Source organism: Oryzias latipes, chromosome 16 (genome assembly GCF_002234675.1).
Source record: "Oryzias latipes chromosome 16, ASM223467v1".
In the NCBI taxonomy this organism is placed as follows: Eukaryota; Metazoa; Chordata; class Actinopteri; order Beloniformes; family Adrianichthyidae; genus Oryzias; species Oryzias latipes.
The window spans coordinates 14841383-14865949 of record NC_019874.2 but is presented as its reverse complement, the minus strand read 5'-3'; the positions used below and the strand labels follow the sequence as shown (position 1 = coordinate 14865949).

Sequence of the window (24567 nt, the reverse complement as noted above, 5' to 3'; positions counted from 1 at the left end):
ACAACATCGAGTGTACTCCTGAGGGCTTGTAAGGCATCATTAACAAAGTGGTCATTTATACTAGGACTGATACTATGGGAGCTGGTCTCAGAGTATTTTCTCAGAATATCACTAAGTACTGGCTGAACTGTGTGTTTAAACTCAGACACAGAACGGTCAGTTAAGGTTCTTCTAAGCTGTTTCTTATTAATCATTTAGCACATGAAAAAAAAGTGCAAACGTTTATTCTTGATTGCTTTTAGTTGAAGTATGTTTGTTGTTTAACATTTCTGAAATAAAAAATGAAGCAAACAGTAAGAAAAAGATTTTCCAACATTTGGCCAAATTTCAACCAAGGAACTTTTTACACTGGTTTCAAAATTTCAGTTTATTCTCCAGAACACTTTAGTCCAGTTATACAGTTGTTGACAAGGATTGGGAGCTCGAGTCTTGTTGATAACTATAATTTACAGGCTTCATATGCTCTGTTTACAGGATTCATTCATTTGACATTGAAGCACAGGTTCAGTTTAAACATGGTGAACTTCCTCTGCACTAGATGGGGTAGTTGAGCTGCGTAAACAAGAGCATTTCAAGGTGCTTTAGTATGAGATTTTGGTCTCAGCCCATTTATAAATTAAAAAACATCTTTTTACACTATGTTTTAGTTTGATCGCTTTATTGCTCATAAAACCACTTCTTTGCTTTTACCATAAAAATGTCTAAATAATTCTTTATCTAATGTGTGCAAACAGAAATCTACCTTAAATAGTTGAATTGTGTTTTTGTATGCCTTTTTTAATGAGGTTTATGATAATTCAGAGATATTGTATACATATATACATGTCTAAAATATTCCACAGGAATTGGGCAGTAAAAAACAGTTCATCAATTTCATCAGACAGGTAGAAGGTTGGACGGCTCTCCTTCACTTGCAAAAAAAGAATCCATCCAGTATTTGAGATGTGGTTCTTTGTGCACCGCTGCAAACGTTAAAGCTAGACACAAAACTGTAGAGCAAAAAAGACACAACAGCACACTCAGCACAGAGGATGAGATGGTTGATGATGGGTGTACCAGTCCCCTGAGTGGTTTAGCATGTGAGGAGGGCAGCACCTCCAGTTGGATGGGATTCCTGAAGTCTGCAGGAGCAACGAACTTCAGGTATTTGTCGCCATGTCACCTCGAATAAAAAAAATAAAAAAAAGTTTGCAACAGTCAACATGTTCCACTTTAGCACAGCAAACACACCCTGCAGGTTGTGGTAAGCAAAGGTGAGCGCTTCTTAAGCAGTTTTGAGTTTGTTCTACCTTATCTCTGGGCTGTGGTGACGGTGAAGGACATCAGACAGCAGCTCAGAGGTTTGCTGAAAACAGCGAGTTAGCTCGTCTAGCTTTTGCTCCATGGAGAGGATCCTCTGCTCCAGCTCCCGATAAGAGTTATTCCAGTTGGCACTGAGGTCACACATGATCATCTGCATCTGCGGTTAGTGAACACAAAGTTAAGCCTGATTTAGCAATAAACGAGGTTCATCAATCAACCTGACCTACTTCTATGTGGATACCTTTTAATTATGTCCCGCAGCAGTCCTGGACTGCAAGGATGGTTTTGTTTTTGCAATTCTTCTTCCTTACTGCGCCTTTGAGCAAACATTTCACCCCCGCCACATACTCAAAAACTCACCAAGATTTGCACGCACTTAGTATCCAGTGAAACTGAAGGCTTCACAGCAGGACAAACAGTACAAAAAAATCAATGGGGCCAAAATCTCTTACGGGGCTAAAAGAAAAGAAAAAAAATCAAAATCCACTTATAAAACCAAAACACACATGTCGGCAATATCCAAAGGTAGTTTTGAAATTATTATGGGATGGCCACAAGGCTTGGCGGCAAAGTGTAAGATTTGTTAATTTTTACATTTTCCCACAATAAAGGAAAATTTGAGTGATGTTTGAGTAATTTTCACAAAAATTCACACCGACACCGCCGCTTAAGTCTACAACCATAACCAAAGTTATGTTGACCTTTCATCTTGAATTCGTTCAAAAGTTGTTGGAAATAAAGTTTGTAGATTTTGAACATTGGTGAGCTTGCAGAAATTGCGCTCTCCTGTTGCACGCACATTTTTACCACAATATTATGAAAATTTAATAGAGGAATCCTTGGCTCAAGCTGAACGAAAAGATATGACAAACAATACGAACATATTAGAATGCTGCCGTGGTTGACAAAAAAAAAAAAAAAACCTAACTTGCCAATGTTTTCCAAAAGTTTACTTTTACTGATTCTTATAAAATTTTCATACACCTGTTTGTCACTCACGGGCGACGAAAAAAATAATATGGTCGCTATAGAGATAAAACCAACAGAAAAGCCTCCATTTAAAAACATAAAATAAAATTCTTAAATGAATTTGTCACATGCAGCTCTGACCAGGGACGGAGGGGGAGAGTGAGGGCCATGTAGCAGCTGCTCAGCCAATGAGGGCGTGTCATTAGAAGGCTGCAAGGGTTTGGGTGGGTTCTGCCTGCAGGCCGTACAACAGTTTTATTTAAGATTAAATTTAGTGAAGAAGACATTGAGACTCGGTGTCTCAGTTCTCTACTACTTCAGCTTATTCCTGATTTAGTTTCATAAAAGGCTTTTTATTTTGTAACTGATAATAAAAACACTGTGGTATAATTTACCAATCTGGAAAATCTTTGTTACCTTCCATACAAATGAATTACAGCGTATAAATTGCACATTAGTGGCTCTCAATTTGGGCTTTATAAGCTCCTGAAACCCACAGATAAACAACACAACAGATGTGTTTTCTGTCTCTTTGTTTCTACATTGTCAGAATGTTTCAGTGGCAAATCTCACTCACCTTTGGCAGATCCACCATCTCACTGACATAATCTCTTAGTTTTCTTTGTTGGAGCCGTAAATGTCGGAACCTGCATTAGGGGGAATATATGTTCATTTGAGTCAGTTGTACTTTTATTACATTTTTTATTCACATTGAGATATAAGTAGAAACATATTCAGTGAGAAATCCTCTAGTGTTTAAAAGCTAGAGTGAGAGTCCTTGACTGGCTCTCTGCAGAGAGAGTGTTCTGAAACATAAGAAAACCCCCTTAATTCTGGAAGAAAATCCCAACGAATATTCCACCACCCAGCATGGAGGGTCATGCTGGGTTTGTTAAAGTGCTGTAAAACTTTGCTGGAGGCTTTTTCTGACCTGTAGATGGAAAAGGAATAAATGAAGTTCCACAGATGGATAAAAGCACAAAGACCAGCAGAAATTAATTATGGAAACCACTACTGTGATCAAGAGCCTATTCTCCGGGAACTTAGAGTGGATAGATGTAGTTCTTACACTTCCATTAATCCCATGTAGACGCTCCTCCTGCTCATACTTTCCACAGTGTTTATTTGTACTGAATCAGGCTGGTCCCCTTCAGCACAGGTTAGCACATACTTACATGTGTAACCTCTTTGACCGGATAAGGAACCCGTAACTACACTAACCAGTTTCTTTTAATGTGTGCAGTGAAAGACATTGGAATATCATAAATAAAGTATCCATTTTAAAGGGATAATTAATTCAATGTTACACCGAATTATGCAGAATTTGAATGCGTCTTTAATGTTTTTTTTGTACATTGATAGTGGACATGTGGCATTATACGGTAGCGGATTTGAAGCCACTTTTTCAACTCCCAATTTAAGATTAAGGTCAATTTTGATTACAAATATAAAATGATTGATTGCCTTTATGAAAGTCCAGTTGTCGTAGTTATAAAATTCAAGCTTAAAAGCAAGTAAAAAGGTTTACAACCAGACAGCAGGCATGCCTCTGTTTTACAGACACATAAACGAGGATGGACATTTTTGAACAACAAGCCCTCTCGTGGTTACTTTGTGAACTGATCAGGTTCCAGTTACTTTTATTTTCATCTCAGCCTCCAACTAAAAGTTCAAGTTATCCTTTTCATCTGACACATCAGGACAAAAGTGGACTCCCCTCTTGTGGCACACTAAGACATGAGGCACAAACAAATCTTATCAAACATCTAAATTAGTGGTTGATTTTGTGGTTAAACACAATGACACTTGGTTAATGACCCATAAAATACACTGAAACTGCCATGTCTCTCCTTCTTTCCCCAGAACAGGATTGTAACTCACACTCTAATGGCTTCCAGAAGGCATCTCTGGTGTCTCCGGTGTTGGCCGTGGCTAGCCCTGGTCAAGCTGGTCCGGTGCAGAAGCCAGCATTCTCGTAGAACGTTAGCAGCAGCATGTCGGATCTGGTGCAGGAGAGAAAAAAAAAACGTCAACATGCAAATTTTACTGACAGACGTCACTGTCCTCCACATCTTCCAAACATTTGAAAACAGGTAATAAATGGCAGATGATTAAATCCAGATCTTTCCTGTTCTCTCCCTTTCCACCATGATGCCGACTGCAGACAAAAAAAGAACAACTTTATTTTTCCACAGAGCCTTACATTCAAGGCAAGACAAGCCAAACTTAAATCTGTTTGCTTTCCTCACAGCAAGGGCCACTTGACGATGTCACACTGGCCCTGTTATGAGGAGAGTTAGTAATAGAGATTGAAAGTGTTTGCATCCAGATGTCTTTCCTTGTTCCCACCAGTGTGAATCCGGACAGCACCAGATGGGTCAGAAGGATGCACACACAGGCCAAAACAACCACAAGCAAAGCATAAAGATGCACCCAGAGACAGGATGCAGCCACCAGGACAAAGGAAATGGTTATATCCTCCAAAGCAGGGCAATTACTGGACTGCAAGAATCTACAAGAACTATTTGCTAAGGAGCTGGAACAATCTACTGAACACAATTTTACACATCTTAGGAGTTGTCATAAATTCATAGAAACAGCTGAAACACAGGAAGCAGAAGTGTTTCCTTGATTTAATCAAATCACAGGCTCACTCTTTTCAATTGGCCAACACTTAAAAGTCTGTCCCCGTGCACAAGTGCAGTAGATCCTTTGACCCCATTTTACACACAAGCACATAAACACATGTCAGCTCAACTTCCTGCCCCTTGCTGTGTCTTTCCTGATGGAGATAAGATTATTTCCTCTGTTTGACGCCTTAAAAAAGCTGTAAAAACTTTGGACTTAAACTCATTTTTTCAAAGGTATTCTCTCCTTTTTTTTGTTAGAATAGGCAGTCAACCATAGCGTTGCACTTTCTTGAGTTTGCAAACAAAGGTAGACTCAGGTCAGGAGCCCTTTAGTTTTCACAAGTTGACCTTGGTTCTCCATGAGGCTTCATTTGCTCCCGTTTTTCTGCTTTTGTTTATGGATTGTTGGGGTTAGGGTTGGATTTGCAAACCTTTAAAACCCACTTCTTCCAGAGAACACAGCTAAACCTGAACAATGTTAAACTGTGTTCTTTATTAGCATATAATGATTGTTGCAATGTACATTTTGGTGGAGCAAAATCTGCATCTTTGAGGTGATCTCTTAGACCAGAGGTGTCAGAATTCAGGCCTCAGGGCCGGTGTCCAGCATGTTTTCTAACCAACCTGCCACTGAAGCTCCTGATTGACTAAACACACCTGATCCAGGTCATTAACAGCAGATAAGGCAGGATTACTGGAAAACCAGCAGGAGGCCGGCCCTCGAGGCCTGGAGTTTGACAACCTTGTCTTAGATGAACAAGACAACTGAGGAATCTATAACCCCAGTGCTTGAAATGGAAGTTAACTCTTGATAAGAGGTAGAACCTTTAATGAAACCAAATTTTAACAAATTATTCCTTGGCACAAAAGCACAGTAAAAAGACACATAAAGAGTGTTGTAGCTAATAGTAATAGAAATAGCTAATAATAAGTCCTATAAATACCTCAGGTTGGCGTTTTTCTCCCACCACAGGTTTTTACTTTATTATACATTTTAAGTTAGGGTTTGTTAAGTTTTTATACAAATTCGTTTAGTATGAAAGGACTCCCATGAGACTCCCAGTAACACATTTGTTTGCAGAAGCATCAGTCATTTAACCAGTTTCTTTGACTGCAACAAATCTAACTTTTTTACATAGTACTGTTCCTACTTCTTAACCATTGAATCTAATGGTTCTTGAGCTGATATGATGTATAAAATTAGCACAAATACTTGGCAATACAACACATCTATTTGTAGCCCATGTCACAGTTTCTGTGATGCTGTCAAAAATCAACAGATCTGTATAAAATCTACAAAGGCTTGCCTATTTCACCCATTTCACTGCAAAAGTTTTGACCCAAACACTAACTCTGACTTATTTTTTGTTTTGTTTTTACAATGTGCATTCTTCTCACTCATAGCATAAATTGTTCTTTAGACATCCTTGTTCTAGGGAAAAGCGTGTTGCCCTGATAACTGCCACACTGTGACCAAGAGATAAAGGAGATTCAACCCTGTGTCCTGATCTCTGATTATTGGTGTGTATTGCATGTACCAGTGGCTGGGAGGTTTAGATTGTGAACCAACATTTTGGGAGGGCCTAAAATGTAGGTGTGAATGCATTGTGGAAAAAAAAGATCCCTTTGTTTTATTCATTCATGTCTCAAAACACTGTCTGGCAAACTTTCATTTTTGAAAAAATAAAATTGACGCATTTCACCAACTATGCAACAAAGTCTATATTATGAAAAAAAGAGCCTAAAGAAGTAGCTCCTGATATTTAGAAGCAATGAACCAACATATATCAATTTGCTAAAAAAAATTATAATATTAAAAAGGAAAACAAAGAGATAAAAATCCTCAACTGGTTAAACAGTATGACTTTTGCACATTCCTGTATTTTATAAAATAATTTTCCCTTGTCACTAATACAAAGTCTGCTTGCTTACCCTTTTGGAGATCTGGATGTCCATCATGAAGAAGTGCACATGCTTCTCTCCTTTGTTCAACGCCAGCTTTTCCGTCACTGTGGCCACCAGCATGGCAGTGCAGGCTACACCCTAAACCCCAACACACAAGCAACTGTAAGTATGTTCTCATCTTAATCTCACAGTAATTACCGCTATCTATCTAACTATCTATCAACTATCTATCTATCTATCTATCTATCTATCTATATAAAAGAGGTACACAGCACTTAAAAAGAGGCAGAGATGTTTTCAACTGTCCTTGAATCTGCAGTATGTTTCCTCCTTTATTGGTCTGAAAGAACATAACACTAAAATAGTTTGTGCAGATCTTTATATCTGCAGTAAATCTGGTTACATTGATAACAGTTTTAAAATTGTTCAACGGGCCTCGATGACACAATAATAGAATAGACTTTCTCTGAGAATAACATTCTGCTATTAATGGACCAGGAACTGCAGAGTAAAGGGGAGTTTTCCAAAATACATGAAAACACACCAACAGAAAATTCCCATCTCAGGACCCAAAAACACCAGACAGCTGATGTGTTCACTAGTGTTTACCTGAGTTTCCTCTTTACGGCTTGCAAATAAAATGAAAAATAAGAAGAGAAAGGCATAGTAAATAAACGTTTCAACAAACACATTTTTCCCCCAAAAGACAACACATTTCCCTTCTCCTCGGATGCACATTCAGCAAATGACATAAAAAGGATTGTGGTTCTCTGAAAAGACTCAAATAAGATTATGGGTTCAGTGAACCCCATGTGCTCCTCAAACAGGCCTTCAGCCACATTACAGGTGTGAGCATCACTAGTTCTCAGTGCTCCCTGATTGGAGTAGGTCTTCTGCTATGTTCTCCTCTTTTCCAAACCCTGGTCACAGGTTGGCACATCCTCCTGTTGTAAAGGTGCCAAAGGCAATAAACCAACTAAAAATGGATATGGTGGAAAGTTTTTCCTTATAAAGAGGTGGTGGTGGTGGGGGGGTTGCTTATAAAAACAAGGCATATTGAGGTAAAGATCAGGAAGACTAGTTTTCCACTGTGTCACAGACAGGGGGGGTCTAAACCTGACTTTCACTGAGATCCGGGGAATTTTGTCTGCTTACACGGGAATTTCAGACCACAGCAGATAGTTTTATCTTCCCAAACATGGCCACTCCCCACTGTCACTGTGTTAATGTTTGTTTTACCTCACTGAAACAGTGTGTTTTATTACACATGCACAGTATCTTATCTTTATCTTATTTGCCTCATCCTTTTAATGTTCAACTGTCTGTCTGATCTCCCATCCACCTGTTTGAACGGTCCAAACCTATATCCATTCCTCTGTAATCTATTCAAAAACATGAAGCAACACTTTTGATGCACTAAAATCTGGTCTCCTTGATACTCTTGTATTGCTCGTGAAGAGAAAGAAAATGATCAAAGTCATCAAGTGCATTTAATATATCCCAGTTTATTTAGATGTTTCTCTGTGATTTTAACTTAATCTAAAAATAATTCATGCAGAAAACTAAATTTTCACTGACAGCAGTGATCTGCACAGACATGCTACTGATAAAGACTTCTTGATGCAGGAGATCAACCTTTTTGGAAACAATGGAAAATGAATTCTAAAAACAGCTCTAAAAGGATTTTAAACCCCCCACAACTTATTTAAACTGGCCCAAAATGAATCGGTTAAGTTAGTGAATGTGATGTCACTCATAGAAAAATGGTTTGCTTCTGGCTGCAACCAAATGAAGTGAATTCAGTTGCAATTTTTTCAAGATATGGTCTCTGCCATGTTGGATTCAGACGACATCAGTAAGCAGTGGTTGGTCTGACTCAGTCTTATTCGATATTTCTGAGGCAACCACTCTCACCAGTCAGGAGTGAGCTGGTTGGAAGTCCACACCCCTACCGCTGAAAGTGGGTTCAGAAAAGTCTGCCAATCAAAAATTCCAGTATTCCTGCCAATCAAACGTTTCAAACGTCAGGCCAGCAGGTTCCGCATGTTTTTATTGGGGAATCTGATTGGTCAGTTTATAACTTGTATAACTAACAACAAAGAAAAAATATTGTGAAAAAAAATTAGGATGATCAAGAACATGTTAATAAAAGGTATCAGAGCAATAAATGTTTATTTCTCTAAAATATAGAGGAGAAACTAAACAAATGTAAATGTAACAAAACAAAAATAAATTAAACTGAATGCAGCGCAAAAGGTTGAACAGGAAAAAGTTGTTTAAAAGCAGCAAGGAGTGGATGGACATAAAGGCACAGAAGAGTAGAGAGGAAGAAAACCACACAAAACTAATTCAGTGCAGAAAATGTTATCAGGCTGGCTGTGCACCAGAGGTTGGGGGGGGGGGTTTTGGTTGGAATGACTACAGAAGAGGAGCAAAGATAAGAAACCTCCACACTCTTACCTAATCAAGAGGGTGAAACGAGTGACTCAGTTCGAATGTATCCACTGTTTCATTAGAAATGTTTTTCATTTGAAATTTGTCCAACAACTTACTGTCAGATTATTAATGAGACCAATTATCACAACAACCTTTGAGAACTTGTTATAAACAACAGCAGAGAAAGAGGTGAACATACAGGTAACAAGCTTCAGCAGTTCCACTTTCCTTCAAAATGAAATGCCAGCAAAGATGTTTTCTGTCATGCAAGAGCAATTGACAGGATGTGAAGTCAAATTTTAAAAAGTCAAAACACAAAAACAAACATCTGTTTCTCCTCAAACATCTTTTCATTAAAAGAAAACCTTGTCACAGAAACCAAACAATAAAAAAATCGAAAAAGAAAGCCAGTTGTTAGCATGTCCATTTTTGTTTTAAAATGTGAGTGAATGAAAACTGCCTTGTTAGCTTGAAAAGCTCCTAGTGGCTATTTGATGAACTGGTCTGGAACCAATTTTCATTTTTAAACAAGCTTAAATCCAGACGTTTTTGATTTTAAATATCCTACTTTGATAAATGATGGCTTTTTTTGGGCAGAAAATGTTCTTTTACTTCCAATAATACATTATTCTGACAGAGTTTGCATGAGGCAATCCTTCTATTTACCATGACACCAGTGAAGAGACACACTCCCTTCCCACAGCTGGTCTTGGGTGCCACATCCCCATAGCCCACCGTGAGGAATGTAATGGCTATGAGCCACAGGGCCGTGTCCATTTGCCCCGCTCCCGCTGGTTCGTGGATTCGCCTGCAATGGGGACAAAACAACCATAAAAATATTTTTCAACACGTGGATCCGAGTTAGTCGGTAAAAAGGGCAATTTTATTTATCATATAGGAACATAATTAAATTATTGCCAGTTAGATCTGAATACTAATGAGTATATTTAGGAAATACAATTATGTTAAATTCTAGTTAAAGAATAGCTACAACTACAGAAGATATGCTATACTGATTTAATATTCAATAATAAAATAGCAACTTGAACTCCCTTTTTTTTGCTAAAACCTTTATTTAAAGTAAAAAGGACATCTCATCTGAGCCATTCGTATTTAAAACTGCCTATCAGCTCCCAACATTTTTTTCTCTGCAGCACACTGCTCTGAATATTTAATAGTTAAGGTGTAATTGTCAAACAACTGACAAAAACATAAAGAAAATACTTCATGACGTAAATGTTGACAGATGCTTGCCATGTGGACATTGCATGTGTTTGAGAGTCTGTCTTAAATCCTCTGGTATCCCAACAATGTGGAAAGTGTGTAGCAGCTCAGTGTTTTTTACATGTGATGGTCCTATCGGCGATCAATCAGAGGCTCTTTTATTACATATGACAAATCCAAATACACAAGGCTGAGATGGCAGAACCTCCCATTAAGGCTCGAATGAACAAATGATCTCATGGAGTTCAAAGAGCCGCAGACTGCAGAGGATCACGCCGACGTTTACTTGGCTGATGCTGAGGGGAATGCTGTCAGAGCTGCAATACTAAAGATGATCGTGAAATCTGGTTCTGGAACAGCAGAAGTATTAAATAGTTTTTAAAGTTTTTTTTTTTTTTTTTTTTTTTTTTTTAGGGGGAATGATTTTTGCTAAAGACCACTCAGTGCCTTGACCACTTGTGAATGGTGAGCGCACTTGTCCTTCCTACCTCTCACACAGAGTAAGCATCCAGGACACAGTGAGCCAGAAGAGGAGGATGAAGACTAGCAGCGTTCGTGTGGGATGTTTGTTCATCAGCACCTTGAGAACGAAGCGAAATGTGAAGTTGATATTGTTGAGCGAGCCTATGCTCCTGTAGGAGGCGCTCAGCAGCTCCTTGCTGTGCAGCAGTATGGCTCTGTGCACCAAGTACAGGCGAAGAAACATCAGCATTGATAATAGCAGCTCCATGTCCTGCAGGGCCTTGTTGTGGTGGCTGGAAATGCAGGATGGAGCGGCAGAGGAGGAGTTGACATGGAGGCCCACCTCCCAGTAAGATCCTACTGGATGGATGCCACAGACCAGCAGCTCCAGAATGATCACAATAACCCTGTGGCTGGTCATGGCGATTCGCCAATCCACCTGGTTGTGGTCAAAGATGAACAGCTGCAACATGGAGGGAATTGTTAAAGAGAGAACAAGACAAACTCATAAAAGGTTCTAAAACTGCAAAGCACTAAAACTGAAATTACGTTTAGGAAGGAACCATATAATTTTCTATATTTAGTCTAGATAATTAAAAATTATATTATTAAAACCTTCTACACCTGTAGAGGAATTTAGTACTAGGTTTAAAAACATTTTCTTGGCTGTTATAGCTCTATCTGAAGACCATCTGTAGGTTTGGATAAAGTCCATAAGTGCTTCCTTGAGCTGTGTTTCTGATACGCTCTCTGTAGTTGTAATTAAGTTTAAAATTTGTTTGCCACGTTTCTGCCATTCATGCATTCAACCATGTGGTCATACATTCATTTGGATGCTTGAAATATTCATGCTAGATAGGTCTTGAAAATTCCTGCAAGATCTATTTCATTTCCTGTATAAAATGTAAAACCTTTTGGGAAAAAATGAAATTCTCAATTTTTATTTAAATTTGTCTTGCTGGCTCATCAGGACACTACAAAGTAATGTTAGGTATTATTATTAAGGTAGATAATAAAGTTTTCAATAAAACTAATCATTTTTTAGTGAAGGAAAGTACAATTTCAACTTATTTATTCAACATACAGCTTGAAATAGAACAAATTCTTGCCGAAAGTATAACAATTAACATAACCAAGACCAACTTTTAATGGAATCTTTTTTATTTTGCCACTGATGTTAGAAGTTATCTGTTTGTAAAATTGTAAAATATTAAACTTTAGGTTGACCTCAAAAATGTCCACCTTAAATTTGCCCTTCCTTACCTCCTGTACACACTCAGAGATGCTCTTGTGTGACACAAACATTGGAAGAGGGAGCTCAAAGAAAGCAGGTGTGCCGTCCAGGAGAAGTTAACCCAGATTTCTGCAGACATGCAAGTCTCTCAACACTTGCTGTCTGCAATGCACTTCACCAAACCTGCATGGTGTGTGAGTGTGGGCATGATGAAGGAACGTTTACTCTACTTAATTTCAGCCAAATCCTTTTTCAACTGTGTTGACTCCACACACTACAGCAGTGGGCCATTTAAAATGAAAAAACATCACAGCTGCAAAATTGTGTTTACCTGTGTGTTCTAAGGTTTTTGTGCAACTATTTGTTTTAATGCTCATAGGAAATATAACAAAGGTAATAAGAATGGAGGCTAAAGCAGCAACTGGGGGTTCTTTTTAAAACAATCCCTGCTAAATATGTCTAAGAAAGACTAAATCTAATTAATAATTTGGAAAAAATTGCAGAAAATGTCTCACTGAGTGTGAAACTCACCCTAATGTCCTTATAATGGAAAGCTATGATGAGGACCAGGAGACACCCAGTGGACAGGCTTATGAAACAGTTGATAATCATGGAGACTTTTGAACCCTGGGAAGAAAACAAAACCAAATAAGTATTTAGATATTTATTTTTGACCCTTTTTTTTTGGGCAAATAGTTGCAGCAGAATTTCATACCATAAATAAACAATAGCATAAGTGATGATATGAGACATTCCATATTAAGTTCTCTTTAAAGAAGGCTGCCTATGGAAAATTTTACATTAAAAAGGAAACATATCCTGTGTCAATTGTTGAGTATAATAACACTAATGAAGTTTGTTTCTTTGCAGGAGAAAAATATTCAGCATTTAGTACACAAGTAACTTGTTAAGTCACCTTAACTATGAATTCTAAAACTGAAAAAGAATCCACAACAAAGAGAAAATACTAAACAGTTTCTGCTTCAAATGTCTCAAACTAAAAGCCGGCAAACATCGCATGCATTTAGTGCAAAATAAATCCATCATATTAAAGTAGAAACTCACTGAAACTACTGTAGACGTGCAAATTCAAACAAAGATGATTTTTGATCATGTCCATTGCATAGCCTTTTAAAAAATGCTAAATTTGTCTTTTGATTATTTACCGATTTTTTTTCTTTTTAAATGCTTAAGTACATACCAAAGTGTATTTTTTTTAAAAACTTCTCCAAGCAGAGATTTTAGAGATTAGACTTCCACTCCAAAATGTAATATTTTAATTGCAGTGTAGGAGCTCAACCACAGCTTTCCCTATGATTGTTTGCTTTCCACATGGAGACTCAAAAGAAGTTTAAAGTAGTTAGGTCTAACAAAAAGGAAATAAAAATGTTTGTAATGAGTCCGCATAAAAAGAAGTTTTTAAAAGACACTCAGCTGCTGGAACGAGTGTGCTTGTAATTAAACACTTTCCATTCCAGGGAACTGACAGCTGCAGGCACAGATGCATATGCAACAAATCAGGGTTCTGCCATGCCACCTCATGTCGGCAGGGTGAAGAGCACCTTTACCCATGCTGCATGCATCCCTGTGTAGGAGAAGCAATGGAAGATTTAAACAGGAAGTGGTTTTCGCTTTTAAAAAAATTGCAAACTTTCAAACCTGAGGAAACTTGAGCAAGTTAGTGGTATGTTGTGACGTCAGCTGGCAGGCTATTTGGTTTTCCACAGTTTCTGCCGTAGCATCCACATCATGTCTGTGTTTCATCCAAGATTAATTAGAAGAGCCCACAAAAGCTCAGCGCTTCACCAAACAGCTTAAACGCAGAGTTCAACATCTCCTTTTCCAAAACACCTTTCTATCAAATGTTTCCCGTTGGAAACAGTCGTTTTAAGCCTGGTGAATCTCATTTGCCTTGATTGTAACCTGAATTGTTTTTTATAATCGTGGATTGACAATGAGCTCTTGTCACCAGCATAGGTCACCCAAAGCAAATTAGATTAACTAAAAACAAAGTGAATGAGTCCTTTCAAGGGGAGATTTGGTTGGCAGATTCAAAAATACATGTCTTTCAAAAAAATGAGTTGCTTTAAAAACAAACATTTGATTTCAACAGGCTTGTTAATAAAAAAAGGTTTCAGGTTTTCTTTGATTCAAGGGGTTGGACATGGCAGCAAACTATTTGAAAAACACAATAAATTATGTTCTTAATCTTTTCTAATGTGTGTCATTCTTAGTGTGATGTGTTATCTATTTTGATTGTTTCCTAGGAAAGAGAAATGGAATACTTTTTTTTTTCATGGAAGTCTTCGTTTGAATCAGAAAATCTTGTCAGACAGATCTAGTTTCACCCCCTAAATTGAAACACCTTTTGCTCCCATCCAGACTCAGCGTGGATGTTGTTTTCAATGGTGAAGCCATTCCAGGAAAGTTGAAGGAAGATGATGGCACAAGACTGCGTCCAGTGTACACTTAGAAGCATACGCTCCTGGCACAAGAACAGCCAGTCAGGATACAATGAGTCTCTAGACTAGCCATGCAAACACCATAATTATGCGCTAAATGATGTGGAAAGATAGCCTGCAGTACTGTTAACAATCTTGCTACAGGGGAAGAAGTGAAATGTGGAAAAACATTCCATAAATAACCCAGTTTTCATGCACAACCATGTAAATGTGCTTCAATATAACTTTGATGGAACAGCCACTAAATATTTTGCAAAATGATTTTATTTATCTTGGAATTAAGATTATTCTGTTGTTACAACCTGTGATCCTGCGCTTCCAGACAGTCATTCCTTACAAAAGCTCTGTTCATTTGAGGGTTTACATTAAAAAAACAACAACAAATAAATTGATAACTATACAAGAGTTATGAAAACTGTAGAAGAAGCAGTCTCATAAAGGATGCGTATGATTCAAACTTGTTTTCAAGTGGGATTGGGCAGCACCTGCTCACCTGGTTTGACTTGCAAAATGGAGAAGAAAAGTCAGATTTATTGAAAACTCTTTTCTCATTTTGTTTTGGCAAAGTTCCCCATCAGATGTGATGAAGACAAAGCAGCCCGTCCACAGGTTGCTCAAAAAAATGCTCCTAACGTGTGTTGGAAATTTGGGGCTCTTTGACACTGTAATCAATCACCGGCTTCACAGCCTAGAGGTTGTCGGAACATGTTTTCCGGCAAGCATGAGAACTTTTTTCCACATATGGACCTGGCGTGTGCTGTAGGAAGTTAATAATTTGTTGATTGTGTGGCCTGACATTGTTATCCACTGAGATCTGCATGTTAATGTCATGAGGCTGTGCTACCAAACAGTGGATCTGGAAACTAACTCACTAATCAGTGAGTTGGGGGGGCAAAACCCAGGTGCAGATTGGGCTGTTAAATTGCTTTGGTGGTTGTGCTTTTTGCAACATAAGTCATCATAGCCAGAATAAATAAAGCAGTTTGTGCATCGAAGAGGAAAAAAATTACATAAACTACAAGCAATAAAATAAAATAACAGGATATAAGAATAAAACATTAAGTAACATGTTTTTAAAGTTTTGAGTTGAGGAACAGAGTATAAACTTAGAAATCTTTCTTTTTTTTGCATTTAATTTATGTATTCGGGGTTTATGAAGCCAAAAATAACGCAAATGGCTTTATATATTACTTACTTCTTGCAAAATGTGTCACATATAATCAAATTCTACAGATAGGCGACAACTGGCATTATAATATTAATATGCAAAGGTTGCGATGAAAAGAGACAGAAAACGAGCTTCAACTTTAAAAAACACTTTCTCTTTCTCTGTCACATTACTGGAGTCTGACTTGTTGGACAATTCGTCGTTTTGGTCAGTTTCTTGTAGGCTACTTACCGGCTTGTACACATGTGGGCATATTTCGGCGTGGATGATCATGAGCAGGATCCCCAGCAGAGCTGCGCCTAAAGCGAGCGCGCAAAGACGCTTTTTGTCTTCAATCAAAAGTTTTCTGTCTCGCAGTCTGTAAAGATTGTGTCCTTCCATGTGTGTCGCTCTCCTCCCGGTTAGGGACATTGAGACTTCTGTCGAGTCCGAACAGTTAAGATGAATGGCACCATCACAGTTTGCGCAGGTCACTTTGGAGCTCGGGCTGCGGTTTGTTATCTCCATCTCCAGAGCGCACACGGCACGTTCGCTCAGTCTTCCCTCCCAGCAGTAACTATCCGCTGCGCCGTCCTCCTGTTGTCCTATCCTGTCTGTCATGTCCCCCCGGACAGGAGAAGGCATGTCCCGATGGGTGAATAGCGCACAGCCTCTTCCCTTGTCCGTAACTCATCGAAGAAGCTGAGATACCAAACATCCGTCTGTCCTTCACGCTGAGGCTCGAACCAACTGGTTCAGCGCGGTTGCGCGCCCCGAGTCCATTTGTACACTACTGCAAGCTGTGTACGCTTATTTATGTACTCCACTTGAGTGCGTCAAGCTGAAAATGTGTTTTGCGCGCCAGCTCAAACGTACCGTCCGTAAACGGTTCCATTATTTGAAGTTTTTCGTTGTTAAATGACTTAAATGTTAACAAACATTTTGTATGATATGTCAAATTTATTTTTTATATATTGTTTAGCCTATAGGAGATATAGGTGATACATGTTGGAATGCGAAGTAGTGATAAAGTTCTCAGAAAACATTTTACGCCAAAGGTTTAGGCGTGTTCTTTGTTGCGCATTCAGTGTATTTATTTCCCACGCTATAATTTAATTTTGATTAATCTTTTTTTTTTTTTTTGCACTCCTCATTTCCCTTTCGATGAATTTCAAAGACAAGCCCTCCACAAACCAAACCTGCAGGAACAGCGTCATGGCCTTGGGCTAAATGAAGCACAAGCATACAGGAGTATTTCCTTTGAAGCATCCTGCAAATGATGACAATCTCTTCAGGCCCGTGACAGGATGACTTCACATTGACAGCTTAAAAAAAATAACACTTAAGAACAGATCTCATAGTTTCAATAAAAACTGGTTTAATGCACAGTAAAAAAAAGACTTTAGGAATAAAATAAAGAACAATCTTAAAAGTGATAAAGAAACTGAAGGAAATATTTATCCAAGATTCAAATGACTAAGAATGCATGCAGTTTACTAAAGTTCTTCTTCCCACAAGGAATGTTACAATAAATGTTTTTTTTGTCTCAAGAAATCGTTTAATCGTTTTAAATGGATTTTCTAAAGTTGAATTTGTACAGCAACAGTTAATAAGAAAACAAAACAAAAAATTCATGTAAAGTATGTGACTTGGGCACCATCCACTGGTGGTCAAATAAATTATGTTAAAAAAAGCATTAAAATCATTGAACTATTAGTATTTACAGGTTTGGTAAAAACAAACATCATTTATGTACAGCTACACCTTGTTAAAAACCCTGAATCACATTTTACAGAGATTGAATGTGATTTGTACACAGTGATAATCAAACTGGCAAAGATCATCCTCACAGAAGAACAGAGAAAGTTTATTATTTGGCATAATAATTTCTTTAAATACAAAAGTCTGAATGCAGCTGCAGTGCATTGAAACGTTTTTGCTGGACTTTGTGCTGTTCGCAGTACAGCAGTGGCATTAGCAAAGATAGTGCAAGAAGCAAACCTGAAGTTAACAATCATAAAACAGTTTTGTTTGGCTCCAGTACATAAACAGACCTTTCATCATATGGCTCAGTTAAAAGGACATGATCCCTTTTCGTCTGCTCTTCACACTTCACTGTTGTGACGTTCTAACCTTTCACAGCTGCCCAGGACGGCAAAGCAGCATGCGGCAAGATGAACTGAGGTGAAGCTTGTGGCAAGACGTAATAGCCAAAAACCTGCTGGGGAGGAGGTGGATGTGCTGGAGGAGCGTACACTGTAGTCAGGAACACGGGAGCAGCCTTCTTGTAGTGAGGCCAAACGGGTGTTTGGTGGTAGACGTACTGCAGGTTAGCCGGAATCTGAGAAGAGCATTAAAATAAACACAGATTAACAACAGTGATCGCAGCAAGACTGTTTCTAAAGCTAAAGCTTTCTAAAGGTTTGGAGGTTCTTCTTATTTTCGCTCCATCATTTTATTGTCTGAAAAACACATGTTGCCCTGTTTGTTAAACAACTTTCATCCGCCATTCAGTTTTGAGAGAGAAAAACCCTCAAAACTCACAAGAAAAACTGCCAGTGAACATGTTTTAGGTCAGTCATACATCAACAGGACAAAACATCCACTATAGGTTACTGATGAACACGTTTAGCGTTTCTTGAAGCAGTTTCTCATCTTCCAGCAAAAAAATAAGCCTTTCAACAAAATTATTAATGACAATCACGTTTATGCAGTTTACCTCAAACAGAACAAATATATAATAACTATGGACAATACAAGAGAAATTTGGTGAATATAAACAAAAGAGCAAATTCACCTTCTTTCTAAAGTTTCTAGTTCTACTTGCTCCGTCTTCGTGCCATTTTCGTATGTTGGGAACCATCGTTATTGTGTAGGTGTTCCCCTCCACGTCCTGCTTTATCTTGACTTGCTTTTCTTTGTTCTGCTCGCCGTCTAGCTCTCCATCTTTGGCCTCCTCCTCTGTGTCGCTCGATGCAGTGGAACCACAGTCAGACGTTGCAGAATGATAATCTGACGTGTCCAGATTCACGGGGTCTTCTCCGTTCAAAGCGTCCTCGTCTTCATTTTCCTCATTGTGGTCAAAACAAGCTACCGTGAAAGGTCTGCTGTTCTCTCCAGATCTGTTAAAAAACGACAACCGTTAGTTCACATTTATCCAACATTCTTCTGCAACAACTTCTCTACACAGAAGCTCACAACGACGACTCATTTTTTTTCTAGACAGAGACTCATCTTTGCTGCAGGATGTCGGCTGTCTGCTCCAGAGCAACGCCTCACAGAAAATGACTCACCTCGCGCAGACCTGCATTGGGTCGATCCACACTGTGATCTCAGGAGGAAGCCCCAGCATGCTGGGTGTGAGTTCACTCTCTTCACAGGCCTTAAGGACCACCTCGTCACAGGGGAATCCCTTATTGATCCGAATGCACCTGAGAAGTAAAAGACTTGATTACAAAAAATAATTCAAAAAGAACTCCTCCTCATGAAATAAAATTCAAATAAAAAGAAAAAATATGACAATAGAATCCATTTGGATGAATACCTGTATGCTTGGCCTTTGCTGGGGCAGTCGGGGTACCAGTGGTCATCATATTTGTCACATAACAGTTTTTGTAGCTTCTCAGCAAACAGCTCTGCTTTGGCTTCCTCCAGTTTTCCTCGCGCCACAGCCAGGCGTCTCAGGAAGTCGACTCCAGCTTTCACCTCTTTTATCATTTTTGACTGAACGGAGAAAAAAAGATACCGTTAAGCAAAACGACTTGAAGCTGAAAGAGAGGAAGACGGGCAACATTATAAAAAACGACTTTCTCCAAAAGATGTTTTAAATCTCTTGAGGAGAGCTGGCTGCTGAGCAGGTGCAGGAGAATGGCAGGTTTTGGTTGACGTTGGCTCCAGCTGGTGCTCAGACAAATCAGATGCAAACTTACTGAGGTGTTGAAATTTGAATGGAAATTCAAGAAGCTCTGTTTATCTTCTGACGGCTCATCTATTTAGGTTGAGTGCCAGTGTCAAGCTGACCAGGCAGAGAAGTGTGCTCCAAAGAGGCCAGGGCAATCCAACCTCTGCAGCTGAACTGCTTTATGTTTGCCTCACAGCGCTCCACTCATGTTGCCCTTGACCAGAGTGGTGCTTTGAACCTTTTGCAGCGCAGACGGTTGTTTTTTTTTGTGGTTTTTGACACTCCACCATTATTGCTTCAGTCTGCCTGAATGTCGTAAGGGAAAATTATTATTTGTACTGGCAGATGTAGCCATAACTTTACTCTGTGAGAGCAGAGAAGAGTGGCACAACAAGTGAGAGCAGCACCTACTTTAACAAAAGGTTTTGTAGTAGCCAAAGAGCACTCAAGCATTAGCAGCCTAATGTTTAGAGACAAACTGCAGCTTTGATTACAAGTTAGTTGTTAATCTGCGGGGAAAATTGCACGTTTTCCTCAAGAGATTGTCAGGTCTATTCATGTTTTGCCTTTCACTCCTCACCTGCACACAACTCAATTTGCAACACATAGAGGTAAATTTAGAGGTCTTTCACCTGAATAGGAGCTGATGCCATGTAATAAAAGCGTGTAATTGAATAGAGCATATAAATAAGTATGAGTTACGCCTGCATTCTGCGAGTCTAATGATAAACCTTTTTATAAACACTGCTCTGTTATGTATTTATATTTGTATTATAAGAAATTGTTATACAGCCATTAATTTATTTTAAAAATATTTCATTCTTTGATTTTAACAACTCAAACGTCACAAAACGAATTACCTTAAAACACAACTGTTTGTCAATCACAAAACAGTCTCATCCTTCTGCTATTTAACAATAAGGGGTGATTTTTAAAAGGAAACTTCCAAAAGGAAAACCAAAAAAAAAAGCAGATTTGTTTTCTAATTATTCTGACGCAACAGTTGTTCTTGTGGTGAGGCGCTCAGTCCCAGCCTGTAACATTCCACATATCACCACCGATCACTGTTGCAACGGACTTGCATCACCTGTATGAATGCTAACTAGATAATAAAAGGAGCTAAAAGACATCCACACACCAGCTGGTGTTTACTTTGACTGATTTGCTCTGGTTTCTTTGATTTCATTATTCAACCAGCATTGATGGATTCAGTTTGTTAATGTAGGCTGACCTACTTTAAAACAAAAATAGACCTCAGCAAATAACCTGGGATAAAGGTTTGGGCGATCAAGCATTATTGTTCGCATTTCCCCTTTGTTGGTGGGGTTCTCAGAGAAAACCTCATCATAAATATTGTTTTTAAAAGCAAATGATGCATATCATTGACAAAATACTAAATTATTTATATTAACTTTGATTTATTTATTTTTTGCAAACTAATGTTAAAACATGTCTTAATGAGTTTTCAATAGTCAAAATATTAAGAACAAGTTTTTGGGCTGAAGTTTGCCCCCTCCCCTCCCTCCAGTTTTTAAAAATCAAAATCTTTAAATAAAGTTAAGCTATGAATTTGACTGTTATTATAAGGACCAATTCGATTAATCGATCAAAAACAACTATCTGAAACCACATCAATTAAGTGTCTGCCTGAGAATGAAACTACATTTATTTAGGTTTTAGCGATGTGATTTCCTGAAAAAACGTTTACATCGAGATTAAACCGGTATGTTATGTCTGACACTAAAAAGTTCACATGATAAACAAAGCACGAAAAAAGCAACGTGATGCCAACACGTGTTCAGCCTGGGACATCGTTACACTACAGGTACAAAAACACGCAGAAGCCAGCTGTCTACATCCTGCTGTTGGGGAAACCTCAACTCTTTTTTTTGTAACCCACTGGAAACTGTATGATTGTCTGCGAGCGCGTTTTTTCCCCTTGGCGGTGCGGAATCCCCCCAATGCAAATTTAGAAAGTTAGCACAAAAACAACTACCACTGACTAGCGGATGTAGTTTCGGGTTAAATTTATTTAAAAAACACCACTGTTTAACTATCTTGCCCACTAGAAAAAGTTTATAAATGTATTTGACACGTGTACTTTTTATTGTCTGGGTAATAACATTAAGCGAAACAATAATAAGCCTTGTTTTTTTTTTTAAATCTTTTTATTTTTTAAACAAACGGCGGGAAAAGGTCGAACATGATCGAACAAGCTGGGACTCACTTTTAATGAACCGCGTCCTTCTCCGTGCCGTGGATAAGCTCCTCGCTTCTCGGTGTGGCTGCCCGCCTGTCGGTACGGGTGTTCTGTTAGGAGTTATTGTGAGGAGCACATGTTGCTTCCTTGTTCTGCTCAGTGATGCTGTAAGAGCGACGTAAGATTACCGTCAGCGTGAGTCACTTCCTCTACTCGAGCTCGTGAGCAAATTCTGACTGGCTGCGTCGACGGCGACACCCCGCCCTGCCCAAATATGGGCAAGCAGGGTGATTAGCTGAGTTGGGGATTCACAGCGAGTTCACGCGGCTGCCAACAACACAATGGACTTAAAAGTAGTAATTTTAGCTTTATTGAGTAATTCTGGGTAAAGTAAAATTTGTGAAATTTTTAAATCCTTTGAAATGTAAAAACATTTCTAATTCAGGTCATAGAAAATTGCTATAATACATTTTTTTGTATAAAATATGTTTGGAAATTTTTCACTTGGTATGCAGGTTGCTTCATGGACACTTTGATTTTGGGAAAAGTCCTACAACTTACTACACATCGGTTTACCAACACATTTTGGTGTCCTTAAAATGCTTTTGGATTTATTGATGCCAGTTTTGCCAATATGTATTATTATTTTTCTTTGTGAGTTGTGTATGTGTCAAATAGGAACTCTTTTCGATCATAAGATGGAATAAAATGATTATTAGGGGCGTAAGGATTTATTTCAACAACAAATCAATTCACATCATAAATTGTGGTTGACAATATGATTCATAGTCATTATCGGTTCATTCTGAACGTTTGGATCCGATTCAATGACCTAAAATCGATCCAGGCCATTTTTAGCCAAAATTTCAACTGTGTGACTCAGAGATAAATACCTGGACAGGGCAGGGGAAGTTTTCCAGATTCCTGATATTTCTTGCAGTATGATCAACCGTAGCCTAGATTAAATATGTGTACAAATAACAAGTAAACAATAATTAATGTCAAATTTTTGTTTCATAAAGTTCAACCCATTGTTGTTTTTCCACATCAAAATAATGGAACAGGAACAATATTAAAACATTCTACCACATGGTATGGTCACGTTTCTTTGCTAAATTCAACATTTTTCTACACATCTGACTGTAATGATGGGTTGATCCTCTTTTGCTGCCATCATGTGTTTGTTGTCTACTGTGATGCACTTGTTTTTACATTATAGTCAAATTAACCTACCATGCCTCAATCCAAATGGTATTTTCCAAGATCCATTATAGATTGATTTATTTCATTTTGAAATGATTTATTGATGGTATTTATTGATGATATTGGTGTGATTTCTCGGCATTATATCCTGATCTATATAGTATATATTTACATATTGTGAGTTGTGTTTGATGTCTGACTCCTCTTTTACTTATTAGTTCCATACTCATCCTATTCATTAATCGCACAGAGCCTCCTTTTATTACCACAGCTGCTCCTTGTTTTGGCATAGTTTTAGTCTGTATATACAAAGTTTTTAGACCATCTTAACCCGTCTTAGTCAGATGCGTATGTTTTCCACAACTTCAGCATTCAGAAATCCAGCCAGACAATATTTTGCACGTTTGACATGGATTATACAAAGTATTCAGGAGTGCAGTGTTGAGGTACATGCACACACCTGACTGAGACTGGGCTGAAAAGTCTTTGCCCTGTTAAGTGTGATTTTTTTCTTTTCCGTTTTTATGTTTTATCCTTTTTGTGTTTCAGTTAAAGCTCTAATATTGGTTTTAGGTTTTTGTTATCCTGTCCCAGCATGCCTATATTTATTTATTTATTCATCGTTTTTTAGTTTCATGCTAAGAAAGTTTCCTTCTTCCCTCTAATTTGTGATCTCCCACAGTTTGGTTGTCTGTTGTGACAAATCCTGACAATTTCAAAATCAGTAAATCATCCATAACAAGAACGTTTTTGTGCTCCAGTCTCCTGGGTAATGTGTTTTCCAGCTGCTTTTTGACCTACTTTCTATTAATTTGTTTTGTTTTCATTGGATTTAAATATCTTCTGAAAATATAGATTTTTTTTCTTTGCACCTGGGTATTGTTTTAGTGTCCTGTTATTTTGCTTGCTTGCTTTTTTTTCCTATCAGCGTGTAATACTTAGTTTTCCAAATTTTCTGATTGTCTTATTATTTCTCAGTTTTCCTTTCCTCCCTCATTATTTAGTCACCGGGTTTCGTCTTTTTTCTTCTGATAATTTTTTCTAAACACAGTGTTTGAGTTCTTCTCCAGCTTCACCTCCATCTTAAATCTCAAATTTCAAAATCAAGCTTTGTGTCATTGTTATGAAGATGTGTGCTAAAGTTCCAGTCTTCACATTTTATGTTGTCAACAATTATCTTTTTGATGATTTCCTTTGATCTCGGTCAGAAAGTTGCAAATGCTTGAGTGTTTTTTTTTTCACTTTGGTTCTTCCTGTGACTTGTTGGATTCTCCCAGCGTTTGCAGCAATCTTTTGCTTTCCTTTTAAACAAAAAAAAAAACCCTTCATTTAATTTTATTCTGGCTGTCTCAGCTTCGGTTTCATATCAGTGGATCCTCCCTAACATCCCCCATAACAGACTAGCTACAAAACCTTAAAATGTCATCAAATGTTCTGATCTTGTGATTCTTACATTTTGAGCAACAGATGGCCCAAATCAGCATAGAAGGGT

At 38.2% G+C, this 24567-nt stretch overlaps 2 protein-coding genes across 4 annotated transcripts; both read right to left on the bottom strand.

Moving 5' to 3' along the window:
• Positions 1 to 232: 232 nt before the first annotated feature.
• LOC101173735 (intermediate conductance calcium-activated potassium channel protein 4) lies at positions 233 to 16573 on the bottom strand. 3 transcript variants are annotated; one of them, XM_020710084.2, is made up of 10 exons: positions 16024 to 16569; positions 12694 to 12789; positions 11272 to 11391; positions 10955 to 11046; positions 9909 to 10050; positions 6834 to 6944; positions 4153 to 4274; positions 2849 to 2918; positions 1290 to 1459; positions 234 to 1162 (listed from the first exon to the last, which is right to left on the bottom strand). In XM_020710084.2, exons 1-10 carry the CDS (start codon positions 16414 to 16416, stop codon positions 1159 to 1161), a joined length of 1320 nt encoding a protein of 439 aa, XP_020565743.1. In that variant the 5' UTR covers positions 16417 to 16569; the 3' UTR covers positions 234 to 1158. The 3 variants fall into 3 exon arrangements, 2 of the variants coding, with proteins under 2 accessions (XP_004078107.1, XP_020565743.1); XM_004078059.4 differs by having other exon boundaries at positions 233 to 1162; positions 10955 to 11391; positions 16024 to 16570; XR_002291954.2 differs by lacking the exon at positions 234 to 1162 and having other exon boundaries at positions 1343 to 1459; positions 1544 to 2918; positions 10955 to 11391; positions 16024 to 16573.
• A 553-nt stretch (positions 16574 to 17126) lies between these two features.
• Positions 17127 to 22054, bottom strand: LOC101173496 (protein BTG3). The gene is made up of 5 exons (XM_004078058.4): positions 21900 to 22054; positions 19316 to 19494; positions 19065 to 19202; positions 18569 to 18893; positions 17127 to 18112 (listed from the first exon to the last, which is right to left on the bottom strand). The coding sequence occupies exons 2-5, from the start codon at positions 19486 to 19488 to the stop codon at positions 17900 to 17902; spliced, it is 849 nt and encodes a 282-aa protein (XP_004078106.1). The 5' UTR covers positions 19489 to 19494; positions 21900 to 22054; the 3' UTR covers positions 17127 to 17899.
• Positions 22055 to 24567: the final 2513 nt, after the last annotated feature.